Genomic DNA, 22,389 nt, shown 5'->3' with positions numbered 1-22,389 from the left:
GGGTGGGTGGGGCTAGTACCTGTTAAGATACGACAGATTTTAGCAAATGACTTATCCTCTCAAAAATTTAATTAATTAAATTATTATAAGAAAAGAAAAACAGGAAATATATATAGAATACGTAGAACCTCAAGATTGTTTTAATTTTTTTCAAAAAAAAACGGGGTCCCAAAATTATCTCAAAACAGGGCAGGACTTTCCCCAAATGTTTGCGAATTTTTCCAAAAACAGAACACCAAAGTCCCCCAAAATTCTTTTAAATAATTTACAAAAAAAAAATCTCCAAGGGTACCCAAGCTTTTGAACCCCAAATGCCTTCCTATAATAATTTAATTAATTTAAATTCTTGGAGGATACATCATTTGCATCTATTTATTTAGCGGCTAATTTCGGTCATATTTTAACAGGGACTAGCCCGCCCACCCGCCCTCTATATTCTTAGAGAGTATATCATTTGCCAAAGTCAGTTTTATCTTATCAGGTACTAACCCCGCCCACCCACCCTCTCTTTTCTCAGAGGATATGTCATCTGCCAAAATCAGTTTTTTCTTAACAGGTATAGTTTTGGAAATTTCATTGTACCATATAAAATTTTATTGACGATAACGAGACGGACAGTAGTGATACAATGGTAAGAAATGTTTATGGTTCACACCAGTTCACTCGAATTTGTCTGAGAACATATAGCAGGTAGTTGTACACATAAAATATTGGTCATTTTCCTTGATGAGTACCCATGGTCCCTGTCCGGACCTGGATTATTCTGCTTTCTAACATCTGGGGATTACCGGCACGCGACTACTTTAGTTGTAAATATGTCTTCCTATTGTACCCCGTCTCGATATTGCCAATAAAATTTTATAGGGTAGAATGAAACTTCCAAAACTATACTAGCCCCACCAATTCTGAAAAACAAACACTTGGTAGCCCAAGATTCTCTAGATTATTCTAAATAAGGCACCCAGAATCGCCAGAATCTCCCACGATTCTTTGAGCTTCTCCCAAAAACTAAACAGCGTTTTTCAATATATTTATAAAAATAAAATACCTACCCTCAAAATTCTTTTAAATTTCTCAAAAAATAGTAATTCATGGATTCGCAAACTTTCTGAATTAAAAAAAAACACTAATTCGAAACTCTGGTACCCCAGATTTCTAAGAAATGTTTCCAAAAATAAAACACCAGGTGCTTTCAAAATTCTTTCAAATTCTTTAAAAAATACATAGTGGGTCTTTTGAAATTATTCTTAAAATAGATCTAGCGCACTCAAAAGTCTTTTAAATCCATAAAAAAATGAAACCACAAATTTTAAAGATTTTTTCAAGTTCATCTAAAAACAAAACACCAGATTCTTTCCAATTTATCCAAAAAGAAAACACGAAAGGCCTTCAAGCTTCTTTTAAATTTTCCAGAAATTAAACACCAACATTAGAAGCTCCAAAATTGTTTCAAGCTCTTTCCGAAAAGAAACACATGGAACCCTAGGATTGTTTAAATTCTTAAAAAATACAAGGGGCACCAAAATTTCTTCAAAAACAAAACATCGGAAGTTCCCAAAATTTTGGCAATGGGAGCCATAAAAATTAGTATTATCATGTCAATTATCTGTCAACCCGACTGCATTAAGATAATCAGTTTTTTATCAATGGACCCGGCAACCTGAACAAAACATGCTTGTGAAAAAAAAACACAATATTGAAAATTCTGAAAGTCCAGTTTTAGAAAATGTGAAACTAAATATTTGGTGAGAAATTCTCTTCACACTTCTGCAATTTCACAACTCAGGTAGCAAATACGCCAGCTATCACTCCTGTTTCTATTTTCGTCCTGATTAAACAATTACTAATCGGTATCAACATCCTGCAATACCTATCGAATAATTTTCACCCATACGATAACCACCTCCAAACAAAAGGAAGTGAATCACCCAGAAATTCTCTAATTACCAACACACGATATATCGCATTCCTCCGCAATTGCGTTCTTCGCCAACATTCCCAAATCGCTCCAAGACGGAACCATTAACATTGATAAAATTACACCCACGGTACTGCGCACAATTAATCACCACGCAGATAATTCCCGTCATCCGATAATAAACCCCGAACAACCACCATCAATTCAACTTAATGACCAACCACACCAAACCCTTCAAATTCCCCATTACGCACCATAAACAAAATTGCCACGTTCCGACTGACCTGAAATTTACGACAAGCGCCAAAGACATAACAAATCGCTACTCCAATCTCGAGATCAAATGGCTATCCAATTCCATAGACACCCACACGGTGGTACGTTTCGCGATGGTACATGCGATTCCCCTTCCAGGTCCTGCAGCAAGCCGGAAACGTCGACCGCCTGGGCCGCTTCCTCTGGTCTCTACCCGCCTGCGACAAACTCCACAACAACGAGTCGGTACTCAAGGCCAAAGCCATCGTGGCCTTCCACAGAGGCAACTTCAAGGAGCTGTACAAAATCCTGGAGAGTCACCAGTTCAGTCCGCACAACCACGCCAAGCTGCAGGCGCTGTGGCTCAAAGCGCACTACATCGAGGCGGAGAGGCTGCGAGGTACGACCTGATCTTCCGGTTCTTGAGCTAGCTCTAGTGGTACTGGTTACAGGGAGGCCGCTGGGCGCAGTGGGGAAGTATCGGGTGCGGAGAAAATTCCCGCTGCCCAGGACGATCTGGGACGGCGAGGAGACGAGCTACTGCTTCAAGGAGAAGTCGAGGAGCGTGCTGAGGGACTGGTACTCGCACAATCCGTATCCTAGTCCGAGGGAGAAGAGGGAGCTGGCGGACGCCACGGGGTTGACGACGACGCAGGTTTCGAATTGGTTCAAAAATCGAAGGCAGAGGGACCGAGCCGCTGAACATAAAGACAGGTAAGAGTGACTCGGGTCGATAAGTAATTGACTTAATCACTATTGAAAAGGTAGCCTTAGTTGAGGGATCGTGTTTCCGCGGAAGCCGTACTTGGCCACGGGGGCGAAACGGACGGGGAACGGGGAGTACCGCTTTCGTAATCCTAATTACGAGGAGTTCAGTGACTGATCTTGAGTCTGGGTTTTTAGAATCGTGTAGTTTGATGTTTGTGTCGAATTTTATTTATTTTTATTAGAGTAATTTCAGAAATAATAAGCTGGGGCGTGAGCCGAGATATTGATAATGAACAGGCGAACAAACCCGTAAGCAACACGTTGTACGTGGGGAAACTCGCGGCGGTGTTGCCAGTTATCAAAAATCTACCGATTTCTGAAGAAACTGACACATGAATCTTACACAAATTGTCAAGTTTTTGTCATTCTGTTAAAATTTGAATTTTATGTATTAAAATTTAATAGTAAATCGATTTCTCGAATTTTTATGATTTTAAAATTGCGTTTTTTGGTTTTTTATCACGTGATTTAAAAACTGTTCACAATTTTGTTTTTTTCAATATTCGAGGTGCTGTTTTGCAAAAAATCGAAGAACTGAAAAATTTAGGTACATACTGACAAATGGAAAAATCGGAACTTCGGAATATCGATAAATGGACACATCGAGAAATCAAATAATTTTAAAAATTGCAATCCGATCGAAAACATCAAAAAATTAAAAAATGAAGACATCGAAAAATTGATGAATTCAGAAATCAAAAAGCTCTCAAAATTGAGAGATCGACAACTTCAACCGAAAAGTTGAAAAATTTTAAAAATCCAGAAACTGAGAAGTCAAGAACGGAAAATCTGAAAATTCAAAAATCTAGAATGTAAAAATCGAAAATTTCAAAAATCCAAGACTATCGAAAATCCAGAATTTAAAAAATCGAAAATTTTAAAATCCGAAAATTGAATAAAAACACTGAAAAATCGAAACATCGAGAAATTTGAAAATCGAAAAGTCGAAAAATCCAAAAACTGATACATCGAGAAACTGAAACAATAGAAAATAGAGAAATCCAAAATTGAAAAATTGAAAATTAAAAAAAAGATAGCTACATCGAAAAACTGAAAAATCCAGAAATTGAATAGCTGAGAAATCGAAAAACCGAGAAAACAAAACCTCGAAAAATTCAAAAATTCAAACAGAGAAATCGAAAAGTCGAAAAATCGAAAAACCGAAATATGAAGAAATAAAAAAATTGTAAAATCAAAAAATTGAAAAAACGACAAATGTAAAAAATCGAAAAATTGAGAAATCAAAAAATCTAAAACTTGAAAATTTAAAATATCCAAAAATTAGAGAATCCCAAACTTAAAAAACTGAGAAATCGAAACATCAATATCTCGGAAAATCCGCAAGTTTCAAAAATCGAAAAGCCAAAAAATCGAAAACATCGAAAATCCAGAATTTAAACAATCGAAAAATTGAAAAATCCGAAAATTGAATCGAAAAACTGAAAAATCAATCAAAGATCAAATCAAGATGGCGTACAGTCAACAGGGCGATAAAGTGTTCTGCTTCGTTTGTGGTAACCCAGCAGTTAAGAAAAGAATTTATTGTAGTGATTGCAGTGTTTGGTCTCATCTAAGTTGTGCAGATAAAAAAAAGTGCTGTGAACAAAATGTTCAAACATCTGATAACGATACTCTACCTAACCAAGAAAACCTGGTCCAAACTATCAATTCCTTATCGGCTATCGTCAATGATATGAAAAAGGTTATCGAAGAGTTGGTCACAGAAAACAAAAAATTGAGAGAGGAGATCGAACATGTGAAATCTGGAAAACAACAAACAGGGGAATCTGGTCCAGAAGTAGAGGAGGCAGCTGTAGAAGAGGCTGTTGAGCGAATACACCGGTCTCACAATGTTATTATAAGAGGTGTTCCGGAGTACCAAGGAGAGGCAGCTCAACAAAAACAAGCAGACGAGGAAATCGTTATGAATCTCATAAAGTCGGCAATTCCCAGTGATTTGGGCCAAAGTGTACTTAATCTCACCCGTTTAGGGAAACTTATCCCAAATCGTTGTAGAATTATTAAAGTCGAATTTAATAATCCAAATATAGTTAAAAAACTAATACGGCATCGTTTCGGTAACAACATTTTCTTCAATACTGATCTAACTCGGCTCCAACAGAATAGGGCTTTTGCTGTTCGTAAGGAATTTAAAAGGCGTCGTGACAATGGTGAAAATAATATTCGATTAAGATACTACAATGGCATGCCGAAAATTGTTGAAACAAAAAACGAATGAACATCCAACAGACATCCAATTCATCGTCATCTATTAATTATAACATACTCAATACTACATCAACATATACACTAATTTACCAAAATGTGCGTGGTTTGAATTCTAAAGTGCAAGAATTTTATAACAACTGCTGTGACATAGAAGCAGATATATTGTTACTGACCGAAACATGGCTTCATGAAAATGTTTTTTCAGCTGAACTTTTTCCTCAACATTTTGAAATCTTTCGATGTGACAGAAATAAAAGAAGAGGTGGTGGCGTACTAGCGGCAGTCAAAATTAGTTTTGTAGCTGAACGACTAAACCTTATTTCTCCGGTACCTGAGATAGATCTTATTGGTATCAAAGTTCAAGGTAATAGTACTTTCACTTTCGTTGTGATATACATTCCGCCAGCATTACATGTTGATGCATACACTCAAATCTTTGAGTATATTGAAAGTGCCATTGATTTTTCAAATCCGGTTGTTATTGTAGGCGATTTTAATATACCTGAGTTAGTAGATTGTGCATCTGGCCGGAACTCGTCACACATCTTCAATATTTATTCTCACTTCATTTCCATGAATAATTTGAAACAACATAATTCAGTTTTAAACTCCAACAACAGAATCTTGGACATAGTTTTGACAACTGATGAAGTCTCAGCTGAAGTAACAAATAGCAATTTTCCATTAGTTCGTGAAGATGCTCACCACCCTTGCTTGGACATCAATTTATTTATCAAAGACCAATCAAGTAATCCATTTCCAAGAACATCAAACACAGTAAAATTTAATTTTCGTAAAGCAGATTTAGTAAGATTGTATAATGCCTTTATTGAAACTGACTGGTCAGAAGTTTTAGACACAGTGGATGTTGAGACAGCATGTTCTACTTTTTATGATATCAATCATAAATTATTAAATGTTTATGTTCCGAAGTGTTCGTCATCAGCGAAGACATATTACCCTCCCTGGTTCACAAAAACGATTATATCCAGCATTAAAGAAAAACACAGGCTATGGAATCTCTATAGGAAAAGTAAATTGTTAACTTACTTGGATAGAATAAGAATTCTAAAATGCGACATACGACGTAATATTCGGCAAGCTTATAAAGTCTTCATCAGTGAGGCTGAAAATTCACTTCATAATGACCCAAAGAAGTTTTGGTCATTCGTAAATAAAAGGAGGAAAACTACTTGTGTTCCCAGTTGCATGACAGCTGGTGATGGTATTATAATATCTAATCCGCAAGACATAGTGAACGCATTTGCATCACAATTCGCAAGTGTTTACACCAATGACAACCATAAACCCTGTGTTGCATCAAGTTGTAATAAAATTAACTGTGAATACTGCGGAAGCTGCCGATGCTCTTTAGTAAGTGATAATCCTATTTGTGATAATTCCATCTGTGATAATTCTGTCTGTGATAACAATCTCATATTCAACCTGCCTGTGATTAATGACTGTGATATTTTAAAAGCTGCGAAAAAAATTAAACCAAATTTCGTTTGTGGTCCAGATGATATACCGGCATTTTTAGTGATTGATTGTCTTCAGTATTTGTTAAAACCTTTATGTCATATATACAACTTAATTTTAAAGTCGTCTATTTATCCACAAATGTGGAAAGTCTCTCGTGTATTTCCTGTGTTTAAAGCTGGTGACAAAGCTAACATTGTAAATTACAGACCGATAGCACTTATATCGAACTATGCTAAATTATTTGAATGTATTATGTCAGACTTCCTGTATACCCACTGTATTTCAACAATTGCCTTAGAACAGCATGGATTTATAAAAGGAAGATCCACTCTCACCAATTTATGTGAATTCACCGAATACGTATCCTTGGCTTTAGATAATCGCTTTCAAGTTGATGCCATATACACTGATTTATCCAAAGCTTTTGATAGAGTAGATCATTGCATATTGTTAAAAAAACTTGATACATTAGGAATATGTCATCAGCTAGTAATGATTTTTAGAAATCTCCTGTTTGGTAGGGAACAATTTGTTGAAATTCATGGAGTCCAGTCAACATTATTTCCTGTTAACAGCGGAGTTACTCAAGGCTCAAACCTAGGCCCGCTGTTATTTACTGTTTTCTTCAATGATGTCCTAAATGTTATTAGTTGTAGAGCGTTTATATATGCCGATGATTTAAAAATAGCTAAAGTAATAAAAACGAACAGAGATTGTTTAGTTTTACAAGATAATGTAGATAAATTAGCGCTGTGGTGTGAACAGAATAAGTTAAGCCTTAATAAAAAAAAATGTAGAAAAATTACATTCTCCAGGAAAGACACTAATTTTAATTTTTATTACAATATTAATGGAACTTTGCTAGAAAACTGTAATCAAATACGCGATTTAGGCATAATTGTAGACTCTGCATTGTCATTTGTTCCTCATATCATTGATATAACAAATTCAGCTATCAAAACACTTGGCTTCATCTGTAGAAATACTAAAGAATTTAATAATATTTTATGTATTAAACAGCTTTATTATAGTCTAGTTAGGTCAAAATTAGAATACTGTTCTATAATTTGGAGACCTCATCACCAAATTTATATTAATATTATAGAAAACGTTAACAGGAAATTTGCTAAGTATCTGTATTTTAAAATGTTCAACTGTTATCCTGTTAGTCATTGTAACCAAAGAGCTCTTCTTAATATAGTGAATGAAAATTTTCTCGAGTATAGACGAAATATTGCTTGTTTTGTATTTTTGCAGAAATTGGTGCGTGGTGATATATTCTGTCCAGCGTTACTAAATAATATTAACTTTTGTGTTCCTCGTTTATTGTGCAGAAATCCATCCACTTTTTACTATCAAATTCCAAATTCTTATCATCACTTTAATAGCCCCTTAATTACATGTTTTAGACTTTATAATAACTGTACTTTAGACGATAGCATTGATATTTTTCACGCTAATTTTAATAAAGCATCTTTCAAAAAAAAGTTATTAGCACGATATGCACAATAATATATGTACATAATATTTGTTCTGATGTTAGATTTAATTTTTTTTTTTTAGATTTTTTTTAAATTGTAAGTTTAGTTTAAGCTGAATTTAATGTCTTTTTGTGTATACATGTCCACCATAGACTAACGTCTGTTGGAATGAATAAACGTATTATTATTATTATTATTATTATTAAAAATCGAAAAATCGAGACATCGAAAAAATCGATACGTCGTAAAATCCAAAGGAGAAATTGAAACATCCGAAGATCGAGAAATCGAAGTCAAAAAATGGAAATTTTGAAACGTTAAAAATTGAAAAATTGAAAAATGTAAAAACTCGAAAATTTGAAAAATCAAAAAATCTAAAGATTTAAAAAATTAAACTATCGAAATATTAAGGAATCGCGAACTTAAAAAATCGGAAAATTCATAATCTAAAATTTAAAAATCGAAAAGCCAAAAAATCAAAAGTATCGAAAATCCAGAATTTAAACAATCGAAAAATTGAAAAATTGAAAAATCCGAAAATTTAATCGAAAAACTGAAAAACCGAAATATCGAAAAATCCAAAAACTGAAACATGGAGAAACTGAAATATCAGAAGGTCGAGAAATCAAAAAGTCAAAAAATCGAAAATTTGAAAAGTTAAAAATTGAAAAATAGAAAAATGTAGAAAGTTGAAAAATTGGGAAATCAAAAAATCTAAAATTTGAAAAATTAAAATGTGGAAAAATTAAGGAATTGCAAATTTTAAAAATCGCGAAATCGAAACATCAAGACATCGGAAAATCGGAAAATTTAAAAATCGGAAAGCCAAAAAATCGAAAACATCGAAAATCCAGAATTTAAATAATCGAAAAATTTAAAATCCGAAAATTGAATCGAAAAACTGAAAAATCGTGAAATTGGAAAATCGGAAAATCAATACATCGAAAAATCCCAAAATTGAAACGTGGTGTAACTGAAACATTGAAAAATTCAAAAATTGAAACAGAATTCAAAAATCGAAAAATTGAAAAATCCGAAAATTAAATCGAAAAACTAAAAAATCGAAAAACCGAGATATCAAGAATTCAACACAGCAAAAAAATAGTAAAATCGAAAAATTGTGAAATCGAATAATTGAGAAATCAAAAAATATAAAATTTGAAGAATTAAAATATCGTAAAATTAAGGAATTGCAAATTTGAAAAATCGGGAAATTGAAACATCAAAAAATCGGAAAATCGGAAAATTCAAAACTCGAAAAGCCAAAAAATCGAAAACATGGAAAATCCTAAACAGTTGAAAAATTGAAAAATGCGAAAATCGAACCGAAAAAATCAAAAAATTGAAATTGGAAAATCGAAACATCGAAAAATCCAAAAGCTGAAATATGAAGAACCTGAAACATCAAAAGATCGAAAAATCAAAAAGTCTAAAAATCGAAAATTTGAAAAGTTAAAAACTGAAAAATAGAAAAGTTAAAAATAAAAAAAAACGATAAATCGAAAAACTGAAAAATGGATAAATTGAATAGCCGAAAAATCGAAAAACCGAGAAAACGAGACGTCGAAAAATTCAAAAATTGAAACAGAGAAATTAAAAAGTCGAACAATCGAAAAACAGAGATTTGAAGAAATCAAAACGTCAAAAAATCGTAAAATCTAAAAATTGAAAAATCGAAAAATGTAAAATGTCGAAAAATTGGGAAATCAAAAAATCTAAGATTCGAAAAATTAAAATGTGGAAAAATTAAGGAATTGCAAATTTGAAAAATCGCGAAATTGAAACATCAAGACATCGGAAAATCGGAAAATTCAAAAATCGGAAGTCCAAAAAATCGAAAACATCGAAAATCCAGAATTTAAACAATCGAAAAATTGAGAAATCTGAAAATTGAATCGAAAAACTGAAAAATCGTGAAATTGGAAAACCGAAAAATCGGAAAATCGATACGTCAAAAAATTCAAAAATTGAAACAGAATTTAAAAATCGAAAAATTGAAAAATCCGAAAATTACATCGAAAAACTAAAAAATCGAAAAACCGAGATCTGAAGAATTCAAAACATCAAAAAATCGTAAAATCTAAAAATTGAAAAATCGAAAAATTGAGAAATCAAAAAATCTAAAATTTGAACAATTAAAATATCGAAAAATTAAGGAATTGCAAATTTGAAAAATCCAGAAATCGAAACATCAAGAAATCGGAAAATCGGAGAATTCAAAACTCGAAAAGCCAAAAAATCGAAAACATCGAAAATCCTAAACAATCGAAAAATTGAAAAATCCGACAATTGAATTGAAAAACCGAGATATCAAGCATCCAAAACATCAAAAAATTGTAAAATCGAAAAATTTAAAAAATCGAAAAACTAAGAAATCGAAAAATCAAAAATTTGAAAAGTTAAAATATCGAAACATCAAAAAATCGGAAAATTGAAAAATTAAAAATCTGAAATTTAAAATTCGAAAATTACAAAAATTGAAAAACCAAACAATTGAAGAAAACATCGAAAATCCAGAATTAAAAAAATCAAAAAATTTAAAAATCCGAAAATTGCATCCAAAAACTTTAACGATCGAAACTTCGAAAAATTTGAAAATTGAAAAACCAGAAAATCGAGACGACGAAAAATCCAGAAACGGAAACATCAGGAGATAGAGGAACGAAAAAACAAAAAATCGAAATTTTGAAAAGTTAAAAATTGTAATATTGAATAATGTAAAATTGAACAACAAAACGAAACATCGACAAACTGAAAAATTGAGTAATTGATTGGCCGAAAAATCCAGAAATCAAGAAAACTGAAACATCGAGAAATCGAAAAGTCGAAGTATCGAAAAATTGATCAGTTAAATATTTGGTCGAATAAGGTTATTTGAATAGAACTTCCCTCACCCTGAAGTACAATAAACCATTTTTAACAATTTTGAGACGAAAACGGGAAACCTACTTTTCCGTACTCTTGGAATCGAAAAATCGAGAAATTGAACAATTAAGAAATCGAAAAATTTAAAAACCGAAAAATTTAAAAACCTTAAAATTGAAAAACAGAAATTCTAAAACTGAGAAGTCGAAAATTCGAAAGATGGAAAAATCAAAACATTAAAAAAACTGAAAAATCGGAAATTTTATAAAATTCGAAAATTAGAAATATTGAACTGAAAAACCGAAAAATGGAGAAATCGAAAAAGTCAAAATTTTAAAAATTAACAAATCAAAATATCGAAAAATGAAAAATCGAGAGAGAGAAACATTAAAGAATCGAGAAATCAAGTAATGGGCCTCAAAAAATCAATTCATCAAGAAATTGAAAAAATGAGAAGTCGACAAATCAAAAGATGGAGAAATTAAAACATCAAAAAACTGAAAAATCGGAAATTAAAAGTTTCTAAAAATTGAAAAAATCGAAAAATAGAAAAATTGAAGAGTCGAAAAATAGAGAAATCGAAAATTTGATAAATCGAGAAAGCGAAAGAATGGGACAACTGTAATATAAATTAAACTTATGAAAATTCAAGCAATATTTCGATTTATTAGGAAACTTTAATACGTAAAAATCAAATTTTTATAAAAATTTGTGTAACACTCAATCTTCAGAAATCGCTAGATTTTTGATAACTGACAGCAGATAAAAAGCATTGTTAGGGTTTTTGTCCGCTGCCAAATCAAAGCGAAACACAATAGATCAGTGTTAATTATAAATATTAAAACGAATTCAAGCTCCAACGAGAAAAATGCGACCTGTCCAAACTCGGCCTATTTTAAACAACTTATTAAATTGTGGAAGCCAGTGCACTGACTAACACCCAAAAATACGAATTTCTCACTCAGTGGCTGCATTATGCGCAAAACCCGGGGACTTTCCACGTGCCCACTTCCCAGAACCCAAATCCCGAACCACTTCCGACCTCCTCAACCCATTCGAAACCCAATCAACATCGGTTTCGCGACGTGTCAACAAGTCCATGTTGTGAAACCCAACCACTTGAAACGCACACCACTCTGTTATTTTTATTACATAAACAGATCTGTTTCTCATTCCAGTTAATCAGTTTGATATTCAGTGGTAGTCGCGCCCATTATCAGGGGTGGTTCGCCCCATTCCGTCCCCTCCCTCTCATCATTTCCAATCGATTGTCCTCCTGGTGTCCACCACGGTGCGGTCTCGAACGTAACGACGTTATAGTTACATATTGCGTCTTGTAGTCGAGTGTCGTATGTCGGCTCGAGTGACTCACGCGCTAATTTTAGCATCCCCGTCGACCTGAAACCGAATATAACGTTCTGTTTTCATTTTAATGGGCGTCCCTGTGAAGTTTCCCAAAATCTTAACCCAGTTCTCATGGCGCGGGGCGCCGAATCATGGAGCGGTCTCGCGCTATCGTTATCTTGAAAAATAACAGCTAAAATGCCATTCGGGTGTGGAATTACATACATCGTACCGTTTTAACAAACATATCATGCGTCGTCATCGTTTTTCTGCTACAGCTTTGGCTTTATCGCCACATGTTACGGCTCTGACACATTTATTGCGCTTTTTCCCAGGGGCGGACTGGCGAACTCTGGAAAATTCTCGCGCCGGAACGGGTTGAATTCATTAATAAAACACCCAAGTCCATTGACAAACGCAAATTTGTTTAGTTTGTGGTAAAAAATGTTGACACGAATTCTTGTGTCTTGTAACATATTTTAAACCTGAGTGGTTATTTTACACTGAATATATTGGCATAATTTTAAATTCAATAACGTCATAAATACTCGTTATTTAACTAGTAACATTTCCTTGTTCAATAATCGTATTCAAATGCAATGATTTCTAAATATTTTGTTTCATTTCCTTGTTTACATTTTTACTAAATTTACAAGTCGGAGACACATGAAACCATCATTGGATAGTTTCGCTGATTCAATTAAAATCAAAGTTTTTTTGGGTTAAAAGCTCGTTATTAGAAAATTATTGTTTTTGTTGTTATAGTTTCTTAGAAAAAAACGTTTGAGGGCTTCATTTTCTTTCAAATTCTTAAAAAAAATCAAATCATAAAAAAATGCAAGAACAGGTGCCCTCAAGATTTTTCTCAAAATTGTAAAAAAAGACGAAAACCAGTCTTGACGGTCTTTCTAGTTCTTTAGAAAAACATAAATTAAAACATAAAAAATCGTCCGTCCCCAAGGTTTTTTTAAATTTTTTCAAAAAAACACTAAAGTTTCCGTACAGTTTTTCAAGTTAAAAATATATCTTTTTCTAAATTCTTAAAAAAAACACTAGGACTTTCAATTCATCTCTGACGAATTCTTTAAAAAAGCAACCCCCTGAAAATTCATTCATTTTTTTTCAAAATAGAACAGCAGAGTTCCCCAAGATTCTTTCAAATTTTTACTTTCTTATTAGCTTAACTCAGGAAGTAAAAATACCACAGCTTGAAATTCTTAAAAAAAAACATCTAGAATTCCTTAAAGTTTTTCTCCTGAGGCTCCTAAGAATCATTCAAATTCTTTTAAAAAAATAATTTTGATTAAAAAAAGCATCCTTTCCTAAGATCATTTTAGATTCTTTTAAAATCAAACACCAAGAGGGTCAAGATTTTTTTAAATTCTTAAAAAAAACCACCAAAGCTACACAAGATTCTTTCAAATTAAAAAAAAAATGCAAGGGATCCGCAAGAATCGTTCAAATTCTTAAAAAAATACACTTGGAGCTTATAAGATCCTGTTAAATTATTAAAAAGAAAAAAACAGTCTTTCAAGTTCTGTGAAAATAATAATAGATAAAATGTACCCCTCCCCCCGATATTCTCTCAAAAGTTTTTCAAAAGAAAACACCAGGGTCCAGCAAGATTCTTTCACGTTTTTGGAAAAAATCGCCAGAGATTCCCAAGGATGTATAAAATCTTTAGAAAAAAAAACACCAAGGGCTACTTATAGTATTTCAAGTTCTTAAAGAAAGAAATCAGGTAAAAATAAAAAATTTGCACCCTTGTAAGATTTTTTTAAAATAAAACACCTGGGATCCCCAAAATTCTTTCAAATCCTTAAAAAACACCAGGATTCGAGTAATTTTTTTTTGTAAATCTAAAAAAAAGTACTTGGGGCTCGTAAGAACCTATCAAAGCAGTTTTTCAATTTCTTAAAATGATGATACTTAAATTGTTAACAAAATATAAAAATCGTCTCCCTCAAGATTCATTCATTTTTTTCAAAATAAAACACCAGGTTTCTCTAAGATTCCTTCAAATTCTTGAAAAAACCGTCAGAGTCAAATCTTAAAAAAAAAAAACACCTGGGACTATTTACAGTAAGTATTTCCAGTTCTTAAAAATAAATCAGATCAAAATAAAAAATTAGCACCCTCATCCAAGATTTTTTAAAATAAAAACACCTTTGGTCCCCAAGATTTTTTCAAATTCTCAAAAATATTTAACACTAGAATTCTGGTAGATTTTTCGAATTCTTAAAAAAAGCACTTGGGGTTCATAAGATCGTATCAAATTATTTCAAAAACAAAACACGTGCCCAAAGCAGTTTCTCAAGTTCTTAAAATAATAATAATCCAAAATATAAAAATCGTCTCCGTCAAGATTCATTCATTTCTTTCAAAATACAACACCAGGGTTCCCAAAGATTCTTTCAAATTCTTTAGGGTTCTCCTAGTTTCTTTCGAATTCTTGAAAAAGCACTTGGTGCTCGTAAAATCCTGTCAAATAAAATATAACCCTCCCCTCAGATTTTCTCAATTTCTTTGATTCTTTCAAAATGAAACACCAGGGTTCCCCAAGATTTTGTCAAATTCTTGAAAAAAATGGCAGAGGCTCCCAAAAATCTATAATTTTTTTAAAAATAACACCTAGGACTACTTACAACAAGTATTTCCAGTTCTTAAGAAATAAATTGGAATAAAAATAAAAAATTAGCACCCTCTGCCAAGATTTTTTTAAAATAAAACATCTGGGATCCCCAAAATCCTTTCAAATTCTTAAAAAAACATTAGGATTTTGGTAGTTTTTTTCGAATTCTTAAAAAAAAACACCTGGGGCTCCTAAGATCCTATCAAATTATTTAAAAAAAAAACACGTGCGCAAAGCAGTTTTTCAAGTTCTTAAAATAATAATTATAATACTTAACAAAATATAAAAATCGTCTCCCTTAAGATTCATTAATTTCTTTCAAAATAAAACACCAGAATTCTCAAAGGTTCTTTCAAATTCTTAAAAAAACACTAGGATTCTCCTAGTTTCTTTCGAATTCTTAAAAAAGCACTTGGTGCTAGTAAGATTCAATCAAATAAAATATAACCCACCCCCCAGATTCTCCCAAATTCTTGAATTCTTTGAAAATAAAACACCTGGTGTTCGTTCCCAAAATCCTTTCAAATTCTTTAAAAAACACTTGGATTTTGGTAGTTTTTTCGAGTTCTTAAAAAAAACACTTGGGTCTCCTAATATCCTACCAAATTATTTCAAAAACAAAACATGTGAAAACAGCAGTTTTTCAAGTTCTTAAAATAATAATAGTGCTTAACAAAGTGTAAAAATCGTCTCCCTTAAGATTCATTAACTTCTTTCAAAATAAAACACCAAGATTCTCAAAGATTTTTTCAAATTCTTCAAAAAAAAAACACTAGGATTCTCCTATTTTCTTTCGAGTTCTTAAAAAAGCACTTGGTGCTCGTAAGATTCTATCAAATAAAATATAACCCACCCCACAGATTCTCCCAAATTCTTTATTTCTTTGAAAATAAAACACCTGGGGTTCCCAAGATCCTTTCAATTTCTTAAAAAACACTGGGATTTTGCTAGTTTTTTCGAGTTCTTTAAAAAACACTTGGAGCTCCTCATATCCTAACAAATTATTTCAAAAACAAAACATGTGAAAACAGGAGTTTTTCAAGTTCTTAAAATAATAATAGTACTTAACAAAATGTAAAAATCGTCTCCCTTATGATTCATTAATTTCTTTCAAAATAAAACACCAAGATACTCAAAGATTCTTTCAAATTCTTAAAAAAAAACACCAGGATTCTCAAAGATTCCTTCAAATTCTTAAAAAAAAAAACACCAGGATTCTCCTAGTTTCTTTCGAATCCTTAAAAAACCACTTGGGGCTCGCAAGAACCTATCAAATAAAATATACCCCCCTCCCCTCAGATTCTCTCAAGTTCTTTAATTCTATCGAAATAAAACACCAGGGTTCCCAAAATTCTTTCAAATTCTTGAAGAAACTGCCTGAGGCTCCCAAAAATCTATAAAATCTATAAAATCTAAAAAAAAAAAAAACCTGGGCTACTTACAGTAAGTATTTCCAGTTCTTAAGAAATAAATTAGATAAAAATAAAAAATTAGCACCTCTCAAATTTTTTTAGGTCCCCAAGATTCTTTCAAATTCTTAAAAAAACAAGATTCTGGTAGTTTTTTCGAATTCTTCATACTGAACAAAATATAATATAAAAATCATCTCCTCAAGATTCATTCACTTCATGCAAAATAAAACGCCAGGGTTCTAAAAGATTTTTTCAAATTCATAAAAAACAAGGATTCTTCTAGTTTCTTTCAAATTCCTAAAAAAAAACACTTGGAGCTGGTAAGAACGTGTTTAATTATTTCAAAAACAAAACACAAGGGGACCCCCAACTCGTTCAAGTTCTTTAAAAAATAATATAAAATTTAACCCCCCAATTCTTTTAAATTGAAAAATCGAAACGTTGAAATATTTGAAAATCGAAAAATCGAAAAGTCGGAAAATCGAAACGTCAAAAAATCCAAAAACTGAAACTTTGAGAAACCGAACCATCAGAATAATCGAAAAATCGAAAAGTCAAAAAATCGAAAACAGGGAAATCGAAAATCCACAATTTAAAAAATCGTAAATTTGAAAAATCCGAAAATTGAAACATCCGAAGATCGAGAAAACGAAAATTTGAGAAGTTGAAAATAGAAAAATTTTAAATTAAAAAAAAAACGGTAGATCGAAAAACTGAAAAGTCGAAAAACTGAGTATCCGAAAAATCGAAAAACCGAGAAAACGAAACGCCGAAAAATTCAAAAACTGAAACATCGGGAAATCGAAACGTCAAAAAATCGAGTAAAGTCAAAATAACGAAAAATTGGTAAGTTAAAAATTGAAAAATTTAAAATCAAAAGAAAAACGATAAATCGAAAATTTGGTTGAATAAAGTTGTTTCGACAGAACTTCCTTCGCCTCTGAAGTACAATAAAACATTTTTAACAATTTGGATTTTTTTCACAAAATTTGGCGGTGGATTCGTACATTACAAGTGGAGAAGTATCTAACAAATAAAAGAAATTTTGATTAGCGTTTTACCATCTACACGATACAAACAAAATTTGACCACAATTGGTCCAGTAGTTTCGGAGATTATCTGTCTTATAAAAATTAATACAGACTGCAGACAACAGCAGACGGAAACGGGTGACCTACTTTTTCGTACTCTAGGGGAAATCAAAAGATCAAAATCTTATAAATCGAGAAATCGAAAAATTGTGAAACCGAAAAACTGAAAAATCCAAAAATTGAAAAACCGAAAAATTGAAAAACTGAAAAGTCTAAAACTGAACAGTCGAAAAATCGAACGATGGAGAAATCAAAATAAGCAACAGTGTTCGTCAAGGTTCTTACAAATCCTTAAAAAAAAAATAAGCACCCGTCCCCAAGATTCTTTTACATTGCAAAAAAAAATAGACATCCCCAAGAATCTTTCAAATTAAAAAAAAAAAAATTATGGACCTCAGGAATCGTTCAAATTCTTTAAAAAATGCACTTGGAGCTGATAAGACCGTGTTAAATTATATAAAAAAAAAATCAATGCGAAATTTTTACATCAAAAATTTATTCAGTTTTTTAAAGAAACGAAAAAATTTCCAGTGCAAAAATTGACTGTAAATAATTATTACTGCGGAGTGTTAATTATTATTACTCTGGAGTGTTATTAAATATGTTTTTAATTAAAAAAAAAAAAAAAAACAAAATGTTAACCCGTCGAAGTGCCAACTGGTTTACAATTATCTAATTGCAACAGTCCTTGGCTACTTCACACTTCTGTATGCCAAAGCAAATAAAAAAATCTACTTTAATCCAGTATTTTTGATAAAACGGCCACTCGATTATTGAAACGACAAATTGTCTAGTAAAAATAATGCTTTTCCTTGTAAGTTTTGCAACTTTTGCCAAATGATACTCTCGTATATTGAAATTTTGCGCTTTCTTTTTAATTTATATTGGGTCTAATCAGACGTCCAAGGTTGGTAGGCCGCAAACAGAACTTTGTAGTGAAACTTTACACCGAACACTCCCTGTTACGGGAAAAATAACCACAGCAAGATTACTTATCTAGTCTTCAGTAAGCGATCGGTTTGTTTGTGCCATTGTTACAGATAGACCTGTCTCCTGTAAATTTGCGTCTTTTGTCTGGCCACCGTGACCCTTTTCCATTACAAGCCCCACGAAACCCTCTAACCGGCCACCTAAATCAATTACCGAATCCGCCTTTTCTCAAGTACGGCCCTGCGATTCCTCGCGCCGATTATTAACTCTGGTTAATGTGTGTGAATCGGCGGATCTCTCGGGGGGCACACGTATCGTATGTGTGGTAAAGTCTAAAATAGCACGCTGCCGGGCTATTCTCAGTTTCCAGGTCCAGCTCCGCGAGTCATCCGATACCCAGCAGCAAACACTAGAAATAGAAATAGAAATATACACGGCATCACTTCAATAACGCTGTTTGCATTTCTTCGGACGCCGTCAGCACTGACGCCGACAGAAATTTATCAGTTCTGGAAAGGGCGGCTCGGCTCGGCGTGGGGGTGGAGATTAACGAGGAATTCTTACCGACTCGCGAATTTTAGAGATAATGAGATCTGCATGGGAGAGTGTTATTTGATACGGCGACGTGGAACGAGCTTTCTTTCCGTGTCCTGAGTGGGAGGGAGGACGCGTAATTGGAAAGGTTTCGGCACGTCGCGTCAAAACACGATCGATTTTTGAACGAAATTGTTGCTTCTGCCCCTCCGAAGAGTCGATGACGTCGTCTCAAATTATCAAGTAGCTTCCATTTTGACGTCCTGAGCGTGAGCTAGACTAAAGTGTCCAAATTTCTCTATTTTTATCGTGCTAAATCGTAAATCAAAATTTATTCGTTGTCCCCTCCCAAAAAATTGATGACGTCAGCTCAAAATTTTTTCGAATAAATCCTCTCCGAAATACGCAAAATATGACTATACTTGTCAATGTACACTGTATAATTATTAGATATACAATTTATTTTATTAATTAAATCAAGAACGACACATTCCATTTTTCCGAAAATTTTTTATCATAAAAATAAAATTCGCAAAATGAAATTTTTTAATTTTTAGAAGAATCTAGATTTATTTACCTTCGACCAATTTTTTGATATCACAATTTTTCGTTTTCTTCAATTTCTCGATTTCCAAATTTTTCAATTTTTTCATTCGCAATTTTTCAGTTTTACAATTTTTCATTTTTCGATTTTTCAATATCTCAATTTTTCCATTTTTCAATGCTGCGATTTCATAATTTTTCGATTTTTCAGTTTCTCAATTTTTAATTATTAGATTTTTTCAATTTTTCCTTTCCTCAGTTTTTGAAGTTCCTGATTTTTATTTTTCATTTTACCGATTTTTTTTAATTTTGATTTTCTCAATTTTATATCACATTTTTGCGTATTTTATTTTCTTTATTTTTTCACTGTTTCTTTCGATTTTATCATTTTTCGTTTATTCAATTTTTCAAATTTTCGATCTTTGATTCTTCAATTCCGCGATTTTCCAATTTTGAAATTTTTCGAATTCTCAATTATCCGATTTTTCCATTCCTTTCAATTTCAGTATTTCGATTTTACAAAATTTCGTTTATTCGATTTTGACTTTTTCTATTTTTAGTTTCTCAATTTTAATCTTTCGATTTTTCAAAGTTTTGTTTGTTCAATTTTTCAAGTTCTTGATTTCCAATTTTTAGATCTTACAAAGTTTTTATTTTGTACTTTTTTGTTTTCTAATTTTTGATTTTTCAATTTTACAATTTTTTATTCGAAAACTTGAAAAATCGAAAAATTAACATCGAAAAATTGGAAACTGAAAAATCATAAAATAACATCTAATATCGAAAAAAAACCGAATCAAAATTATAGAATCGTCAAAATTGTAAAGTCGAAAATTTTGACATTGAAAAATGCATAAATTGAAAATGGGAAAAGTCCAAAATGGTGATTTTTTTTATTTAAAATGAAAACTATAAAAATCGCAAGTCAAAAATTGGAGTAACGAAAATTGAAAATTTTTGAATTTTGAATTTTAATTATTCATTTCCCCGATTTTTTAATTTTCATTTTCTGAATTTTATATCACAATTTTTTGTTTTTTTTAATTTATTTATTTTTTCAAATTTGCTTTCGATTTTACAATTTTTCTTTTTACAATTGTTCAAATTTTCAATCTTGTGATTTTTCTGTTCCTCGATTTTTCCGATTTTTTTAATTTTCGATATGCGATTTTACAATATTTCGTTTTTTCAATTTTGCCCTTTTTCGATTGTCAAGTTTTTCAAATTTTTATTTTTCGGTTTCTCAATTTTTTAATTTTTCGATTTTTCAATTTCTGAATTTATACTTTTTCATTTTCTCGATTTTTGATTGCAGTTTTTCAATGTTTCGGGTTAATTTTTTCTTTATTCAACTTCAATTTTTTACAATTTTTCAGTTTTGCAATTTTTCGATATTACGATTTTTGAGTTTACCAATTTTTAATTTTTCAAGTTTTCAATTTTTCGTTTCCTCAATTTTTCAAGTTCTTGATTTTTATTTTTCATTTCCCTATTTTTTGAATTTTATTCTCTCGATTTTAGATCATAATTTTCCGTTTTTTCATTTCCTTTATTTTTTCAATGTTTCTTTCGATTTTAAAATTTTTTGTTTATTCAGTTTTTCAAATTTTCAGGCTTTGATTTTTCAGTTTCTCAATTTTTCCGATTTTTTTAATTGTCAGTATGCGATTTCGTTTTTTCAATTTTGCCCTTTTTCGATTGTCAAGTTTCTCAAATTTTAATTTTTCAATTTTTCGTGTCTTCAGTTTTTCAAGTTTTTGATTTTTATTTTTCGGTTTCTCAATTTTACAATTTTTCGATTTTTCAATTTTTCGTTTCTTCAATTTTTCAATTTCTGAATTTATACTTTTCCATTTTCTCGATTTTTGATCACAATTGTTAGTTTTTTCTTTTTTTTTTTAATTTGTCCTATTTTGCAATGTTTCGGATTAATTTTTTCTTTATTCAACTTCAATTTTTTACAATTTTTCAGTTTTGCAATTTTTCGGCATTACGATTTTTGAATTTACTAAATTTTAACTTTTCAAGTTTTCAATTGTTCGTTTCCTCAATTTTTCAAGTTCTTGATTTTTATTTTTCATTTCCCTTTTTTGAATTTTATTTTCGTTTTTTCATTTCCTTTATTTTTTCAGTGTTTCTTTCGATACTAAAATTTTTTATTTATTCAGTTTTTCAAAGTTTCAGTCTTTGATTTTTCAGTTTCTCGATTTTCGAATTTTTAAGTTTCTCGATTTTAAGATTGAGAAATTGAAAATTCGAGAAAATTAAAAATCGGAAAAAATTAATGAATCGGAAAATTGGAAAGAGAAAAAAATCACTCGAATCGAAAAATGAGAAACCCAAAAATTGAAAAATCGAATAAATGAAAAAGTTTTAAAATCCACTAAATGAAAAATGGAACAAATCTAAAATCGTAAAATTGAAAAAGTGAAAAATGTCTTAAATCATAATTATTACATACATATTTAAAATTAAAAATTGCAAATCAAAAATTGAAGAAACGAAAAAGTGAAAAATCCAAAAACTGAAAACCGAAAAACCGCGAATAGAAAAATTGAAAAGTCCCAGAACTGAAACTGAAATTTCTCATTCAAAAATAAAAATTGCAAATCGAAAAATTTTAAATCTAAAAATTGAAACATCCAAAAGTTGGACAATAAAAAAACTGACAAAAAGAAAATTTTAAAAATTCTTACATATTCAAAATGAAAACTAGAAAAATTGAAAATTAAAAATTGAAAACTCCTGAAATTGCCAATCGAAAATTTGCAAAATCTATAAAGTGAAACTTCCAAAAGTTGGAAAATTGAAAAGCACAAGAAGTTCAGACTTGAAAACTCGAAAAATTCCAATCGGAAAATTGAAGAAAATTAAAAAATATTAAATTGAAAAAACAATCGGAAGA

At 31.3% G+C, this 22,389-nt stretch overlaps 2 protein-coding genes across 2 annotated transcripts in view; both read left to right on the top strand.

The window, feature by feature from the left end:
- The window catches only part of LOC135136909 (homeobox protein SIX2-like), a 60,298-nt gene that overhangs the window by 26,924 nt on the left and 10,985 nt on the right, over positions 1–22,389 (top strand). The window contains exons 3-4 of the mRNA XM_064066383.1: positions 2,333–2,573; positions 2,626–2,887. Coding sequence (XP_063922453.1) covers positions 2,333–2,573; positions 2,626–2,887 — 503 coding nt within the window. The remainder of the gene's footprint in view (positions 1–2,332; positions 2,574–2,625; positions 2,888–22,389) is intronic.
- On the top strand, positions 4,461–5,924 carry LOC135137105 (uncharacterized). Its single transcript, XM_064066660.1, has 2 exons — positions 4,461–5,534; positions 5,791–5,924. Exon 1 carries the CDS (start codon positions 4,635–4,637, stop codon positions 5,178–5,180), a length of 546 nt encoding a protein of 181 aa, XP_063922730.1. The 5' UTR covers positions 4,461–4,634; the 3' UTR covers positions 5,181–5,534; positions 5,791–5,924.

The sequence above is a fragment of the Zophobas morio genome, unplaced genomic scaffold (assembly GCF_036711695.1).
Source record: "Zophobas morio isolate AGI-343-1 ecotype UQ-CSIRO unplaced genomic scaffold, CSIRO_AGI_Zmor_V1 ptg000028l, whole genome shotgun sequence".
In the NCBI taxonomy this organism is placed as follows: Eukaryota; Metazoa; Arthropoda; class Insecta; order Coleoptera; family Tenebrionidae; genus Zophobas; species Zophobas morio.
Note: the sequence above shows the minus strand (reverse complement) of the source record. Positions and strands in the feature narration are given on the sequence as shown.

Excerpts from the sequence above, each read along its gene's own strand:
- LOC135137105 (XM_064066660.1), top strand. The coding sequence starts at position 4,635 with ATGAAAAAGGTTATCGAAGAGTTGGTCACAGAAAACAAAAAATTGAGA.